Here is a 17,895-nt window from a genome sequence, read left to right as displayed (position 1 = left end):
ATCATTGAATTAAGCAACTTAGAGCATCCTACCTCTATATTTCATTTATTAGATATAATTTATCCTTTTAAGCCATTAAAATTTATTTTTGTGGGTTTTAGTACTCACTCTCTTTTACTTTTAAATCGTTCCTGTAGTTATTTCTCCTTTTTCTTTTTACCTTTCATTTTGTGTATCTGTGTATCTTTTTTGTTTTGATAATTTTAACAGAGGCCTATCTTATTAATATTTTTAAAAAGAACCTTTTGGCTTTGTTTTTCAATTATCTTTATTTCCACCTTTATTTTAAATAGTCCCTTCTTTGGGTTTATTATATTGATCTTTTTATAAATTTTGAGTTAAGCTTTTCTTATTTTTCTGAAAAATATATTTAAATCTACAAATCATCTGCTAAGTACTATTTTAGCTGACCTTCAGAAATTGTGAGCAATAAAAAAGATTTCATTCAGTTCTAAGTATACTGTAATTTTCCTGAAGATAACTTTTAACTCAAAAATTATGTATTATGTTAGTTATGTTCTAAAAACTTTCTTATTGCATTGCATTATGACCCTATGACCCAAGCTGCCAACCACTTAACACCAGCACTCACATACATCAACTCCCAGAGCAGTTGATGACACACTTGGTCTTCCTAGAGTCCTGGAAGAAGGTTGGATTGCACTGTCCAAGGCATCACTGTGTTTATAATAGACTAGTGGCCCTGTGCACGAATCTGTGCGCCAGTAGTTTGCTAGTAGCTTGCTGCCGCCCTCTGGTAGCTCTCTACCCGCTGCCCCACCTCCTGTAGACCCCTGCCCTCCCTCCCCTGCCAATAGCTTGCTGCCTTGCCCCCACCTGTAGCTCTCTGCTGCCCACTTGTAGCTCTCTGCCCCGCCCTCCTGCTGATCCGTGATCCAGTTGTTACACAGTTGATCATTATGCTTCACAGCATAATGACCATTTGCATATTACATCTTTATTATGTAGGATGCTCAATAAATATTTAGCATTTAATTAATAGTTAAATGAACATAGTATATGTTGTAATTTGAGCAACTAGAGAGTAATGTAACACATTTGCATGAGGTATTTCTAAGTAATTATGCTGATTCCTAAAACACAGAAGAAAATCAGCATCATTACTTTAGTCATACCTCATAAAGGTCAGACGTACCAAACAAAGTGAATTATTAATTATTGAGAGGATAGTTATCTATCTTGGCACTGTCTAAATCTTTCCCTTCTGTTATTAACTTTGCAGATACTTCTCCTTAGGACTTATGAGATGCTGCTTTTCAGTAACCCATGCTTACCTGGTACATAGTTTGAGTTTAATAATTATTTGTAATTATTTATTGAATGAATGACAAAGTAGCCTAGAATTAAGAGTTACATTATTCAGCAGTAAACCAGTCACTTTAGCAGATGCTCATCACACCCCATCTATATATCCCAGGTTGCATCTTTCTAAGCACATCGGCCCTACCTACAGCCCACCTGTATCTCATGCTGGGGGATTTTCTCTGACCCCTGCAATTCACTTTGCCTACACATGAAGCAGGCCAAAAGTTTCAGGGAATTAACCTCCTTCACCCTAGAGCAGCTCTTAACCAATTATTTGAAAATGTATGGATAATTCTTCTAGCTTCCTTACCCTTTGGGTGGGTTAACTGTAAGATGTGTATTCTGTACTGTGAGAATGTATAGATTGGGAAGTTTTGTAAAGGCAGCATAGATAGATAGAAAGTGTCATCTTCTCTGAGTCTGGTAGAAATAAACCAGCTATTTTAAGAGGTTTTAAACCATGCTAAGCTGGAATGGAGATAGCATTCCTACCCAAAGCAAGCACCTTGACAATAGGAGCACTAGCAGAGAAAGGAGGTTAAGTAACCCCGCTCTGAGGCAGAGAGCCTCAGTGTCATTTACTAACTGTGTGACCCTGGATAAGTTACGTAATCTCCTTGAGCCTTACTTTATTTATCTCTAAAATGTTCTTACTTTCTAAAAGTTATGGAGATTAGATGAGTTACTATGTATAAAGCATTTAGAACCGTCTGTGGGGGCCCAGCTGGTGTAACTCAGTGGTTGAGCATCGACCCAGGAACCAAGAGGCCACTGGTTCAATTCCCAATCAGGTCAGGGCATGTGCCCAGGTTGTGGGGTCAATCCCATGTGGGGGGCATGCAGGAGGCAGCCTATTGATGATGTTTCTCTCTCATTGATGTTTCTAGCTCTCTCTGTCCCTTCCCCTTCCTCTCTCTCTCAAAAATCAATTAAAAATATTTTTAAAAAGAACAATCTGTGGGAATATCTGAGTACTTAATAAACTTAAAACTATTATTTTTATTATGAAAGTAGTAGTTTTTTCTTCTATTCCACTGTAACAGTTTGCTAAACTTTTATTTTAAAGGATAGAAAAGTACATGGAATAACAGATAAGTGCCTAAAACCTTCACAGTGGCTATAAATAGGGTCCTTACTCTAAGTGTTTGGTAACAACTGGGAAATTTTGTCAATCCTATATAATAAAACCATAATATGCAAATTGACCAAATGGTGGAATGACCGGTCACTATGACGTGCAATGACCACCAGGGGGAAGATGCTCAACACAGGAGCTTCACCTTGGTAGTCATTGAGCCCCCACAGGGGGAGTGCCGCTCAGCCAGAAGCCGGGCTCAGGACTGGCAAGTGCAGCAGCGGTGGTGGGAGCCTCTCCTGCCTCTGCAGCAGCACTAAGGACCCCTGGGGGGATGTCTGACTGCCCGGAGCAGGTCTAAGCCAACAGGCGGACATCCCCCAAGGAGTCCAGGTCTGCGAGAAGGTGCAGGCCGGGCTGAGGGACCCTCCCCCCCAGTGCACGAATATGCGCTGGGCCTCTAGTATAAACATATTTTCTTCAGACTCATTATAGCCTCCTTAGGTTACCTTGAAGCTGCTTTTGTGGTTGCAATTACCATATATATTTTGGCAACTCTTAATCTATAATTCTTGCTCTTCCTGAACTTCTGACTGTATCTAAATGCTTACTAGGTGTCTCCTGATGTCCCAAACTCAACAGATCCAAAGCAGAACTCATTATCATACTTTCAGAACTGGACTTTTCTTCTTAGTTGCTCAATCTCAGATATGAGGTAAGGGCCTGGGTTGATTCAGTGGACTAATTGACTGAGCTGGTTGGTACTTATTGCCTCATAAGTTCATTACAGATTGGTAAGGATGACTTTGCAAAATAGAGAAGAGCCAATCAAGGACAACTAAAAAGCCATGCTTCCCACTTAGAATATTCATTATGCTAGTTCAAAAAACTCCCTACTTTAAATTATGATGTCACCATCTGCCTAGCCACCGAAAGCCAGGAACCTGAGGGTCATCTTAGATTTCCCCTTTTCTCTCACCTTCCTCATTATGCTCAGCCTTACTTTTATAATAAATAAGTTTTTTTTGTGTATGTGCTTTTAACTATTTCAGAAAAAGCATTCAAATACAGGTTGAGTTTCTCTTTCCCTGCTTTTGCTTCCCAGCTTCAGGTGTTCATTTCTCGCTTGGCGTATTTCAACTGCTTCCAAGACAATCTTCCACCCTTTGGCTTTGGCTCAAGTCCCTTTTTACATATGGTTGCCTGTGACCTACTTGGAATGCAAATCTGATCAAGTTTATAGTACTGATCAACTGGCTTTAATGGCTCCTCATGGCCTAGAGTGTAAGTCAAAGTCCCTATGTGACCCTGCCCTTACCACTCCAGCTTCCGTTGCAGCCTGTTGACTTCACACTTCCTGTTTCAATAACACTAAACTATTTTATGTGTTTTCACTTTTAGGTCGTACTGTTTAATGACTTCACAATTTTGTTTGTACCTATAATGATCTGTCACTCCTACTCATTCTTCAAGGATAATGTTGGGGCAGCTTCTCTGTAGGAAGCCCTCCCTAACTTATCAGGCTGAGTGAGGTGAGAGCTCCCTGAACACCCAAGGATCTTGGTAAACACCTCATCCAGTTATTTACTGCACTTTCTCACACCAACTAGAAGGAAAACATATAAAGTCAGAGATTTGCTTCATGTTCTAGCACTATACTTGAATCATCCACAATAAATGTCTAGTGAGTAAGGCTGAAGAAAATGTATACTGTAGATATTTAGGCTGAGGTGAATCAGAGGTTCTCAGCACAAGCCTTAAATAGGAAATACCTAGGAATCTTTAAAAAATACAGATGCAATGGCCCACCCCAATCTATGTTGTTGTTTCTTAAATTTTTATTAAAGTATAGTTTGCATACACTATTAGATGTTTCAGGTGTACAACATTTGTGATTTGACTTTTATATACCTCACAATGTGATCACCACACTAAATCTAGTAATCATCTGTCACCATTCAAAGCTATTGCAATATTATTGACTGTTTCCCTTCAACCTTTTTCACCCATCCCCCCAAACCCATCCTCTCTGGCAACCATTAATTTGTTCTCTGTTTCTAGAAGTATTTTATGTAGGGGTTTTTTGTTGTTGTTCATTATTTTGCAAATTGATTTTATCCCTTCGTTTTTATTGAATTTATTCAGGTAACATTGGTTAACAAAATTATGCAGGTTTCAGGTGTCAACTATTTTACACTAAACAGGCCAAAACATTGAGTTGCCTGGGTGATTTATCTATAAATGATCTGTGATCCACTTCACAGCATCTTTTTTGACTTTTCATTTTTTTAAAAAATATATTTTATTGATTTTTTACAGAGAGGAAGGGAGAGGGATAGAGAGTTAGAAACATCGATGAGAGAGAAACATCGATCAGCCGCCTTCTGCACACCTCCTACTGGGGATGTGTCTGCAACCAAGGTACATGCCCTTGACCGGAATCGAACCTGGGACCTTTCAGTCGCAGGCCAACGCTCTATCCACTGAGCTAAACCGGTCAGGGCACTTTTCATTTTTTAAATTTATTATTTTTGTTTAATTTATTGGGATAATATTGATTAATAAAATTATATAGGTTTTAGGTGTACAATTCTATAACACATCATCTGTATGTGGATTGTGTGTTCACCACGTCAAGTCAAGTCTCCTTCCATTGCCATTTATCCCCTCTTTCCCCTTGTCTACCTCCCCCCACCCAGCCCCCTTTCCCTCTGGTAATTACCATACTGTTGTCTGTATTTCATAGTCAAGATAGGATGTCCGCTTTCACCACTCTTATTAAACATAGTACTGGAAGTCCTAGCTATAGCAATCAGACAATAAGAAGGAATAAAAGGCAACCCAATTGGAAAGGAAGAAATAAAACTCATTATTTGCAGATGACACAATGCTATATATAGAGAACCCTAAGGATTTCCCAAAAAACTACTAGAACTGACAAATTCAGTAATGTAGCAGGATACAAAATATATATCCAGAAATAGGTTGCATTTTTATACAGCAAAAATACACTATCAGAAAGGGAAACTAAGAAAATCCCATTTAAAATTGCATAAAAAAATACCTTGGAATAAATTTAACCAAGGATGTAAAAGACCTGTACTTAGAAAATTATAAGATACTGAAGGAAGAAATTGAAGAAGATACAAATAAAAGGAAGCATATATCATGTTAATGGACATCATTAAAATGTCCATACTACCCAAGCAATCTATAGATTCAATGCAATTCCTATCAAGATAACAATGATGTATTTCACAGAACTAGGACAAATACTTGAAAAATTCATATGGAACCACAAAAAACCTCACATAGCCACAGCAATCTTGAAAAAGAACAAAGTTGGAGGAATCACGCTACCTGATATCAAACTATATACTCCAAGGCCATAGTAATCAAAACAGCATGTTATTGGCATTGGCATAAAAAGACATACAGATCAATGGTAAATCAATATTTAACAAAATAGGAAGAACATACAATGGGGTAAAGATAGTTTATTCAATAAATGGTGTTGAAAATTGGATAGATATGTGCAAAAATATAAAATTAGGCCACCTTCTTACACCATATGCAATAACAAACTTAAAATGGATTAAAGACTTAAATGTAAGACTCAAAACCATAAAAATCCTAGAAAAAAAACATTGGTAGTAAAATCTCAGACATTTCTTGTAGCAATATTTTTTTCCTGATATGTCTCCTCAGTCAAGGAAAGATAAACAAATGGGACTACATCAAATTAAAAAGTTGTTGCACAACAAAATAACCATCAACAAAATGAAAAGACAACCCACTGAATGGGAGAACATATTCACCCATCATACATCTAGGGGTTAATATCAAAAATTTATAAAGAACTTATACAACACCAAAGGAAAACCAAATAATCCAGTTTAAAAATGAATAGATTTTTCTCTGAAGAAAACATACAGATGGAGGACAGATATATGAAAAGATGCTAAAACCACAATGAGATATCACCTCACACTTGTCAGAATGGCTATCATCAATAAATCAACAAACAAGTGCTGGAGAAAAGGGAACACTTGTGCACTGTTGGTAGGAATGCAGATTGGTGCAGCACTGTGGAAAACAGTATGGAGTTTCCTTTAAAAATTAAAAATGGAACTGCCTTATGACCCAGCAACTTCACTTCTGGGAATATAACCGAAGAAAACCAAAACACTGATTCGAAAGAATATATGCACCACTATGTTCATTGCAGCATTATTTATAATACCCAAGATTTGGAAACAGCCCAAGTGCCCATCAGTAGGTAAGTGGATAAAAAAGCTGTGGTACATTTACACAGTGGAATACAACTTGGCCTGTACGAAGAAGGAAATTTGACTTTTTGCAACAGTATGGATGGACCTGGAGAGTATTATGCTAAGTGAAATAAGCCAGTCATGGAAAGACAAATAACACTGATTTCACTTAAATGAGAAATCTGATGAACAAAACAAACACATAAAGTGGAAACAGACTTAAAGGTACAGAAAACAGACTGACAGCTGTCAGAGGGGAGGGGTTTGGTGAAAAAGGCAAAGGAATTAAGCAAAAACAAAACAAAATCCCACACCCCATTCCTTTAAATCCGAAGGTCAGAAGGGGGAGCCTGGGCATGTAGTCATTTAAAACTCACGTGACAATGTGCAGGTGAGGCTGGGTAGCAATCGGTTAGATGATCAATGGGCAAGAATTTCATACGTTGTATGCTAGAGACAGATGGAAGAAGTACTGATGTGCAAGGCAGCTTTCATTCATGAAATTCTGTGTGATGATTGCTGGGATTATGCTTATTATTGGTTAATTTCCCCAAGATGCTCTCCACATATTTTAAAGATTGTTTTGTGTGCAGGTAACTTAGTTGAGCAGCCAGGAACCAGACTGTGAGTCATTCCATAACATTAATGTTCTTGAAAGCCTACCCACCACAAATACACATGTATTTGTTTTAAAAGATGTAAGAAAATGTAGCAAGAGGAGGAAAAGGAGGTGTGGGTTTTAGATGCTTTATACATCCATGCCATGATGTTAGGGAAAGAGTTTCAAATCTAAGTACTTTCTCGTTCTCTTGAAATGCCACATTTGTGATATTCAGTCCTATTCATGTCCCCTTATTTATGGTGATGATGATGATGAGGAGTAGATTTTCTCTCTTTTATATTATCAGTGTCTATGCAGTGTCATATGTTCATTTTAGAGGCTTTTATAATTACCAGGACTTGGAATAAACTCTACGTGAAATAAGAAAGCCAGTTTGAGACATTAGTATTTGTGGGAGAACTAAGTGGGAGAAAATAAGTTTATAATTTTCCCATGATGAATGCTTTCTAAGAAAAGGAATACGTTTTGAAGATGAACATAAACCAGTAAAAAAAAAAAAAAAAGAAGAAGAAAACGGAAGGAACTCCTTTTAAAACAACCACCTAAGTGTTATGAGGAAATACTCCAGTCTTACAATCTCAGAACTAACTCTCAACATTCAAACTCTCCATCTGTTTGATTAAAAAAGTTTATTGAGCTGTAAAATAAATACACTTCCATTAAATATTAAATAAATTATTTACAACCTGAAAAAATACTTTTTCTCTCCATGCATCTTTATATACAGATATAAGACTTGCATAAAAAGTGGCAATTGAAAGTTTAAAACCATTAGAACAAGAACGTTCTGTTTCCTGATCCACTGAAAAGAGGAACCAACTCATCACTCCTGGTTGTGACTTGGCAGTGACTCCGATCCCTGTTCAAAAATAAAATGAAGTGTTAGAAAGAGGCTCAGTTCCAACACAGCTTTAAGAATATGTCGAAGAATCAGAATTTCTGTCAGCTTGTATTTCTAGGATGTCTTATGAAGAATGCCACAAGCGTTTCAGAGCCAGACTATCACACTAATTTGAATCCCTCTTTCACACCTCCTTTGGTTACCTGCCTGCTTAGGTAGAAGGCTGCTTATGCTTAAACCTGTCCCATCAAATTCTGCTTAATAAGAGGCAACAACAGTAACCAAATCTATGCAGTGGACATAGTTAAAAACAAAGGTTAAGTGGCTCAGTGTATTTATGTTATACAGTTAATTTAAGATAATTAGTAGCGAGAGCATAATAATAGTAGCTACCAGTTAATAGGCAGCCACTGTGTGCCAGCACAGCATATTCCTTTACCTAAAATCATCTGGGACCTGCTTGGGAGGGAGAGGAGGATAAAGGGGGGATAAATAGTGATGGAAGGAGACATGACTTGGGGTGGTAAACACACAATACAATATACAGACGATATAGAATTGTACAACTGAAACCTATATATTTTTATTAACCAATGCCACCCTTAATGAATTCAATAAAAATAATAAAAAATTAAAAAAGAAATCTCAGTTGCACTAAAAAAAACAAAAATCCACCCTCATTCATGTTGGTAGCCTTAACATCAGCACATTAAGCCCTTACATTAATACGTTTTTATACAATAAAGACCTGAGTATAGCATTGGCATGGATAATTACCCATTTCCTGAGTTTACTGAGTTAGTTATGTAATAAGCTTGCAACATACCAATGTTAAATGGGGTATTTTCCCAAGCAAGCATCTAGAGCAGGGGTGGGCAAACTTTTTGACTCGAGGGCCATAATGGGTTCTTAAACTGGACCGGAGGGCCGGAACAAAAGCATGGATGAAGTGTTTGTGTGAACTAATATAAATTCAAAGTAAACATCATTACATAAAAGGGTACGGTCTTTTTTTTTTTAGTTTTATTCATTTCAAACAGGCCGGATCCAGCACGCGGGCCGTAGTTTGCCCACGGCTGATCTAGAGTGTTAATTTAAAATGAAAATGCTGATTTAGTCAATATGGAATTTGGCTTAAGAATATGCATATTTAATAAGCATCTCAAGTCATTCTTAAACTCATCAAAGGGGAAAATATCAATGACTTAAGGATGGGGCCTCTTTCCTAAATGTCTGAGGAAACAGAGTTTCTTCTTCTGACTGATTTTAAGTGTGTCCTTGAGCTCCTTGCCTCCCTCTTCCTCTAGAAGTTTGCTTCATTAGTGTTCACTTTATCTATCAAATATCCCTCTCCATACTTTCTTACCTTCTTCCTACCAACATGCTCAACTCATCTTCTTTACAAAAAAATTAAAAATAAAAACTGCAACATATACTCTAACCAAGCTCTCACAAATCTGCACCCCCTTCACCCTTCCTACTCTGTTCCTTTAAAAGGATATTCAACCTGCTGTCTCCACCTCACATTTGTAATGCAAGCACTCCGACTTTAGCTCTCCATCACGTGAGCCCAATCTATCATTTCAACCTACTCTCCCCCAACTTGCATTTGAACTAGGCTATTTGTCACAAGTTTCCAAATAACCTAGTGCATCTTACAGCATTAATCTTCCTCTTCTTTCATAATTGCTTGTCCCAATCTCATCAGTCCTTTAAGGCTTACTCCAATGCCACCCGATATATCCATTCTCTCCTGCTCTGTAAATGCATCCTACTGGATTCCTTCTACCCCTTCATTGGAAACTCCTCATATCCTATTGGTTCCTTTCTTTTTTTTAAAAAATTAATTTATTGGAGTGACATTGGTTAAGAAGATTATATAGGTTTCAAGGGTACATTTCTATGATATATCATCTGTATATTGCATAGTGTGCCCACCACCCAAAGTCAAGGCTTCTGTCACCATATAATTGATCTCCTTTACCTTTCACTCCCCCTCCACCTTCCTTCCCACTGGAAACCATCATACCATTGTGTGCGTCATAAGTTTTTATTTTTCTCATTTGTTCATTTACTGCTTTCAGTTTTATATCCCATATGAGTGAAATCATATGGTTCTTGGCTTTTTCTGTCTTACTTAGCTAGCTTACTATGATATTCTCAGGATCCAAAGAAGATGTGGTCATATATATATATATATATATATATATATATATATATATATATATACTACTCAGCCATAAGAAAAGATGAAATATGGTCCTTTGCAACAACATTGGTTCCTTTCTCATGACACACATTTTACTTCACCTAGTATTCTGGTTCCTTACCCAATTTTCTGTCTACTAAACATTAAGTTTATTGAGAAGAGCATCTATGTTTCCCTCATGTTTATATCCCTTATAATACTAAGGACAGAGCCCTTTCTCAATATTGAACTCCACCTCATGTTTAAAGAATAGCACTTTAAATGTAACCAATGTTCACAGTGTATCCATAATTAAGAACACTTACTTTCCTCATTTTTCTTAAGAGATGCTATATTTTTTTCAAAATTATATTATGTGATCTAATGGTATCTTTTAAAATACAAACCTGTAATATCATCTTCATTTATGCTATGATGTGTGCATTTCCATTTTCTTGTCGAAGTTTCTTTTGTTCTTCAGCTTCTCCTTCATATTCCCTGAAGTATCGCTTTCGAAGCCTTTAGAGAACAAAATATTCTACTGTCATCAAAGTTTTATTTATCATATATTAACTGGAGTTTTCATGAGTACAGGGAATTCCTTTTTGTGCATCCTTTATAGACCATTATACATTATACCCTACACCAAACCAAACCAACATGATAAAGTTTTTTTCATGTTTTCCATAGGATTATTAAATATTTCAACTTGAATAATTACAGGGTTAAATAATTACTTCAAAACATCTTTAATTGGCAACTTTTTTTTTCTTTCTCTCCTATGTCAAATAATAATGGTTTGTCTGAGGGTATCTTTCCTAAACACATCTGCATATCTAGCTTGAGGTACTAACAGATCAACATCATTTCTAGGGTGTGCAAAACAAATTTAAACCACAGATCAAACCTTATGTGCACCATAAAACAGTGTTCCTTTTTTATGTGCCATTTTATCATTATCTGATCCGCATTTAAAATAATAGTAAACAATGGCAGAGATAACCCCTTGTTTCCTGAATGGCAAGAGTGGTGGATCATGTACACAATCTAGTTGTTAAAGTAATTTACCAAGACCTAAAATTAGAATAATGAGTCTATTGCTTTTCCCAAGCTCTAGTAGCACATGAGTCATCATAGAGCCATTCACACCCTCCCCCAGCTTCCTTAATTCACTGACTTCTGTTTGACAATGCCATTTTGACATACCCACCAGTGTCTACAAGCCGGAACAGTCTAGTTCTAGCATTCATTGGTCATGAAGTGAAGTATGTGATCTGTTACTGTGAGCACAGAGAGGATATTGCAGGAGCGAAACAAGTAATAGAATTGTCCCTGCTTCCTACGCCATACCATACCTCCACATGGAGGAAATGCTGTGTGTTTTTAATAATTGAGTTCCCATATTGCATTTGACCATAACAAAATAGGCATAAGCTCTAAGTAAATTAGGATCATGCTATAAAATTCCTAATTTGGAATTTTGCATTCTAATAAAAGCAGACATGTCTTTTCTGGGCTCCTGCTTTGAAGCTCTCTGTGATTTTTAGTATCAAAGCAGTATCTCTGACAACCTACTTTGAACCAGGCCTTAGATTCCGGGAGGCTAGCTTAAGCTTAAATACTCATAGTAGATACCAACACTCTGAAACTTGAAAGTAGTCATGAGTAGAAATACAACATGAAACAAAACCATCAATTTTCAAGTTCAAAAAATGTCTAGATTTTGTGGAAAAGGCCTTTACATATTAAGTTTCTGTGGTGGTCAAAGTAACATAAATTTGGACCATACTGTGATCTTTGTCAATGGAGTATAAAGATATGACCAAAGATCACATGCCACCAATAGAATAATTGATTTGAAATATGATAGTATGTTATAATAAAAATATTGAAATTAACCTGGCATGATTTCATGAGAAATGTTTAAGTTATGCCATACTTACTGGATTATAATAACAGCAGCAACAACAGCGAAGGTCACAGCTGAGACAAAGGCAGTTATGACTGCTAACGTAATTTTTGATAAGTCACCATCAACCATGCTGTGAGTCTTCATGGACTTTTCCCCACACCGTTCACCAGAGTAATCCTGATGACATCTGTAAACAACCCACATTTCAAAATTATAATCTCTAAAAACATTTTATATATTTTAGGCTTACTTTCCAGGTTATAGCCATTTAATTCTAATATTTAAAAAATAAAGCACGCCTTATTTGTATTTCAAATTCTAAGACATACAGTGCATTCGAGCCAAAGTTCTGTTCGTAAAAGAACAAGTTGAGATTAGTTTGGGTGTTATTCTAGGAAGACACACCTTTTCTTTCTTTGTGCTCCTTTTATGACCAGCCGATGAGTTCAGTGATTTGTTATGCAGCTAAAACATTTCACTATCGTTTCATGTACTAGCAGCTTTTGGGGGGAAGGAGGGTAGAAGAACATTATGTGAAAAGTATCTTTAGGTCATTTTTTACAAAGAGGTTTTGTAAAACCTACGTTGTAAAATGGTTTGTACCAGGGATCAGCCAACTACAGCACATGGGTCAAATCTGGCCATTGTCAGGGTTTTTAAAGTGTATAAGCCAAAAATGTTTTTTACACTTTAATTGATTTTTAGAGTGAGGAATGGAGAGGGAGAGAAAGAGAAAGAGAGAGAGAAACATCAATGTGAAAGAGAAACATTGACTAGCCACCTCCTGCATGCCCCTACCAAGGATCTAGACTGCAACCAGGGCATGTACCCTGACCCAGAATCTGTCGACCTTTCGGTGCACAGGGGGATGCCCAACCAACAGAGCCACACCTCTCAGGGCTTCCCAGTTACTTTTTAATTTGTTGTATAAGTACATACATAATCTTGACCCAGGAAGTCTAAAATATTTACTGTCTGGTTCTTTAAGAAAAGGTTTGCAGACTCTTGGTTTATACATTGGAAATATGAAAATGGTTTTCTGCAGCTGGAAGTTTCAGACATGGTGTTAGAAATACAGAATTCTACATAACTTAGGAAAACTTACTTGCATGATACTGTTTTCAGATTCTCTATATAGTTGCATTCTCCATGAATGCAGAAATTTTGAAATTTTGTATCACATGGATTTTTCTTTTTGTTTTTTCGATTTTTTCTATTTTTCGGTCCTTTTTTCTTTCTTTTGGGTTTGTCTGTAGTATTTTCACTTTCTGTTTTGTTTTCCTTGGGTTTAACTACCTGTTCAACTAAAAAAAAAAAAAAAAGATTTATTGACAAGTCTCTCTTCATTTTGAATATCATTTTGGAGACATGATAGAAAGAAATCCTAATAGTGAGAGCTCATGGGAATAAACAGCATATTTGTCTCATTATTTAACACAATTCATACACAATAATAGGGCAAAGAGAATACATGTATCGTGTGGCACTTATAAATCTGAACCCCTTTGTTATTTATTCACTTAGAAACATATTTTGAATTTATATGTATCATTATTATCATTATTGATGATATGGGTTCCCTGTCCAAGAAAACCCATAAAATATTTTAAACAGTTTTCAAATTTCTAGTAAATACCAAGTTCTTGGTATTTAAATGAATTAAACTCAAATAACAGTGAAATGTATTGCTACCCAGATGATATAAAGGTGAACCCTGAAGTTGAGTGAAGATAAATAACTGGCCCTGGGACAGGCGGCTTGCAAATGGCAGTGCTGGGACTTTACAGCCTGTCATTTCCCCACTCCATAATGTTTTCTCTTGGAAAAGGTCAATGTCATTTAATGTCATAAAGTGGGACATGGGCATATTTGTGGCTTTTATTTATCCATATGGGTCTAGTGCTCACTATCATAATTGGGAATTAGTGTGCATTGCCTGAGGGTGGGAAAACCTGAAGCTTATACGTTAGAGATCATCCGTTTTCTCCAACTCCCAGCTTACAATGGACTATAATTAATCGATACCTTCCAGGGGGTTCATTTCTGTGGTCAATCAATTTGAAAAAATAGAGTCTAGATATATTTGTTCTTGATGCTTCAGAGACTCATCTTAACTCCCAGATCCACAGAAATGTTTTTTTTCATTGTCATAGTTATGCAGGGTATACTTTCCCTACATGTTAAATATAGAAAGGAGGAGTTTTCATGTTAGAGCTGTGCTTTTTGTAGTATTAATCCCTGAATAGACTTATCCTACCAAATATTGAGCAAAGCTCAATGACAAGAGGCAATGATCATAATGTCAATGTCATAATCCCATTAGTCATAATGGTCCTACAGTATCCACTAAATGGAAAACATTAGAAACATAGGGAAGGGTATCAAGATAGAACCTTGTGATTAAAGAAACAACAAATAAATATTATAAATATTTCAGCAGATTATTACAACAACATTAAGAATAGTCAAATTGGGAGCTATGTTTAATAGGTAGCTATTCAATTTTTATACTGAAACTTTCCTCTGATATTAAAAAAGTGCCACAAGTTAGAATAAGTCCTCTTATAGGTACATTGTAAATGGCTATTATTGCATTTTACCAGACATATTACAAAGTTTAGACAGAGGCAAATAGTTGGTATTCTGAATAACCCCTTGGATTTAATAGCCTTTCAAAGGAGTTAAACCAACGTTTTCACTCTTATCACACAATGTACTGCAATTTTAACCACTAGCCATTTTCACTACTAACAATTTGACCTTTTGAAATGTTAACAACTGGAAACATCTTTAAGAGAACAGTTTCTAGAATCTTAATGGTCTAATATAATTTCTCCAAAAGTAAGAATTATAAATGGACCTCTTCCCACCATACATCGAAGTACAAGTTCCGAAGCAAGGGAATAAAGTGGAGTGTTCACTAAAGCTTTTCCCACCTGTCACTTAAGCAGGTCACTGTCCCTATGGTGTCACCTGTCCTCTCTCACCAGTTCTGGGATCCAGACAGAGAGGGAGAAGTCCAGGAAGCTAATGTTAGTAGAGAAGGGGCCTCATGTCCTGCCTTCACAGTGGATGATACTAGGATATTCAGATCTGATTTACTGATGACCTTGTCTGTCCCTGAACTCTGAAGTAATATGAGGGTAATGAACAATCTTTACCTCCTACTTAGATACTCTCATTTTAAGTAAATGTTATTTTCTAAAGCCAACAGACAAAGCGAATAAAACTATGGCTCACTATTATTGAGCAGACAAATGGGATTTGGAGTTAAATTGTGATTTTAGTGATGTAAAATCCATGCATATCTGTTCCTTAATATTTCCAGAAGATGCTATTATAATTACATATTATAATTACCTGTTCAACACCTAGTGCTTAAGGCTGAAGTCCAATTGCTCCTTTCCCTCTGTTCCCTTGTGCTAGAATGTACTTCTTTAGGGAAGAGTGATGGTGGGAGAGGGAAAAGAAGCTGAGATACAGAGGAGACAGAACTAGCAGGTGTCTATGTCTGTCTCTCAGAATAGGGTGTGTAAGGCACAGTGGGAAAGAGCGTAGTATCTGGAATCAGATTGGAGTTCTCATTCTGGCTCATCTGCTTACTGGCTAATGGAACCTTGAGCAGAACACTGAACCTTTTCAAGCTTCAATGATCACAGCTGTGAAACGATATTTCCTATAGAGTTGTTGTGAAGATTAGACTTAATAGACATAAAACATTAGAGATCTTGACATATAGGATGTGCCCTCATATAGCTCTTTCCACTTCAGTTTGTGGGCTTACCTAGCAGGCTATACAACAACCACACATACCATAAAGCCACTGGAAGATTCAGGGAGCGGCTTTTCTTTGGAATTCGCTTTGCTCATACAAGCACACACTGCAGAGAATACATTTTCGCCTTTTCCTCTACTCACCTCTGACTGAATCATCTATGATATAGCCAGATATTTGCCTCTCAATATCATACTCTTCTGCATAGTCATAGTCGCTCCCCGAGGACAGTTCACTATCAGAAGGCTCCTCACTCACGAGGGAAACCTCACTTCTTGAGGTGACTTCAAATTCATCAGCACTGTAGTCCCCAGAAAAGGGTTCCCCTTTTCCAGAGTAGGTGTCATTGGCGGCCGATCCAGCAGCATAATGGGCTGTGGGAGAAAGAACAAGGGAAGAAAAGGTAAAGCAGAGTGCCTTCCTCGCCAGTCAGCTGCGTTCAGGAGAAATGTTTATCTTCTGATATCAAAGCAGTTATTGCATATGTGCTATTGCGATTGCGTCACTCATGAAAGCAACTCCACGTTTTGCCAACAAGCAAACTCAGCTGTTCCAATTACAGAGCTTCTTTCATCGAGGTTTTCTTTTCCACGGAGAGTCTACATTAATTTCCACATCAAAAAAATAATACTGCCAAGTAGGCAAATTAATCTAACACACATAATTACTTAACAGGTATTGTCTAAATATTCCCATCTCTTCACATACCAAATGCATTGGTTGCTAGAATGCCACCTGCCCCATGATACCTAGAACCCTAGACAGGTTCTAGATACAAGTATCAGATTTCCTTAACACGTGCTCACATTTTCAAAAGCCCATGTACATAAAATGCAAAAAGTAACATAAAAGGTAGTCAATAATGATTCTTCGTGTCAGTTTTATTATTGTTGTTCTTGATTGAGGAGAAAAAAAAAAAAAACACCTGGGAACTAGGTAAGGTACCCCAACTTTAGCCTTTAGACTTCAAGAAAACACTGGTGCTTTGAACTTCAACCTGGGACGATACGAGGTCCTCTAAGAAAGTGAAAACCAAATCGCTAGACAGAATTTAGACGAGACGCCTGGGTCCAGGGCTTAGAACTCTGAAATCTGCAGAGATCACGTCACCTCTCTGGACTTCGCCTGGTTTCTCTATCTAAAGCGGAGGCTGCGGATCACAGGATCTCTCAGGTCTCCTCCGGCTGAGTACAGGACGGGGTCTCCCGCACCGCTTCCTGGCCTGGGACGGGGGACACCTGCTTGCTTTTCTCTTCCTCCCAGGGGGCAACCCCGGGGAGTAAAGCTACTGTGAGTACCTCCCGCGGGAGAGTTGGGAGCCCAAAACGCATTTTTTTAGAGGAGTTGCCGCAAAACTCCAGAGGCGAGCGCTTTTGCGGGCGGTGGGAGCAGCGCTGGGCGGATCAGAGCCGGGATGTCCTCACCTGAGCCCAGGATCAGCAGCGACAGCACCACGGGCCCCCGCGGCAGCAGCGGGGCTCTCATTGGTCCCTCGGCGCGGCGGCGTCGCGGTCTCTGGGGCAACCGGATCGGGAGCTGCGGCTGGAGGAGGAGGTGGTGGAAGACCAGGGGGAAACCGGGAGTGAGCGGCTGTGCTCGCCGGCCCGGCCGGGCTCGGGGCGCCGCACGCTGCGCGGGGAGCTCGCCTCGGGTTCTCCGGGATCCGACTCGGGTGCTGGCTCGAGGTGTGCGAATTTACCGGAGGCGCGGCGCTCACCTGGGGCTTTATAGGGCGGGCGGGACTCCGGCATCGCCCGTGACATGACGTCAAGGCCACCGCCGTGGGTGGAGGCGGCCGCCGCCCCAGAAGAGGTTACTACCCCAAAACCACACACGGATGGAGGCACCCCGCCTACCTCGAGCATAGAAAGCCGCTGGGAGGAAA

The 17,895-nt window shown here is 38.3% G+C and overlaps 1 protein-coding gene across 2 annotated transcripts; it reads right to left on the bottom strand.

Annotated features, from left to right (window-relative positions):
* Positions 1 to 6,610: 6,610 nt before the first annotated feature.
* On the bottom strand, positions 6,611 to 17,704 carry AREG (amphiregulin). 2 transcript variants are annotated; one of them, XM_036336391.1, is made up of 6 exons: positions 17,435 to 17,704; positions 16,154 to 16,384; positions 13,341 to 13,539; positions 12,267 to 12,422; positions 10,731 to 10,842; positions 6,611 to 7,122 (listed from the first exon to the last, which is right to left on the bottom strand). In XM_036336391.1, exons 1-5 carry the CDS (start codon positions 17,493 to 17,495, stop codon positions 10,749 to 10,751), a joined length of 741 nt encoding a protein of 246 aa, XP_036192284.1. In that variant the 5' UTR covers positions 17,496 to 17,704; the 3' UTR covers positions 6,611 to 7,122; positions 10,731 to 10,748. The 2 variants fall into 2 exon arrangements, with proteins under 2 accessions (XP_036192284.1, XP_036192277.1); XM_036336384.1 differs by lacking the exon at positions 6,611 to 7,122 and adding an exon at positions 7,907 to 8,153.
* Positions 17,705 to 17,895: the final 191 nt, after the last annotated feature.

Source organism: Myotis myotis, unplaced genomic scaffold (genome assembly GCF_014108235.1).
Source record: "Myotis myotis isolate mMyoMyo1 unplaced genomic scaffold, mMyoMyo1.p scaffold_m19_p_1, whole genome shotgun sequence".
Classification (NCBI taxonomy): domain Eukaryota; kingdom Metazoa; phylum Chordata; class Mammalia; order Chiroptera; family Vespertilionidae; genus Myotis; species Myotis myotis.
This window is presented reverse-complemented; position numbering and strand designations above follow the sequence as displayed.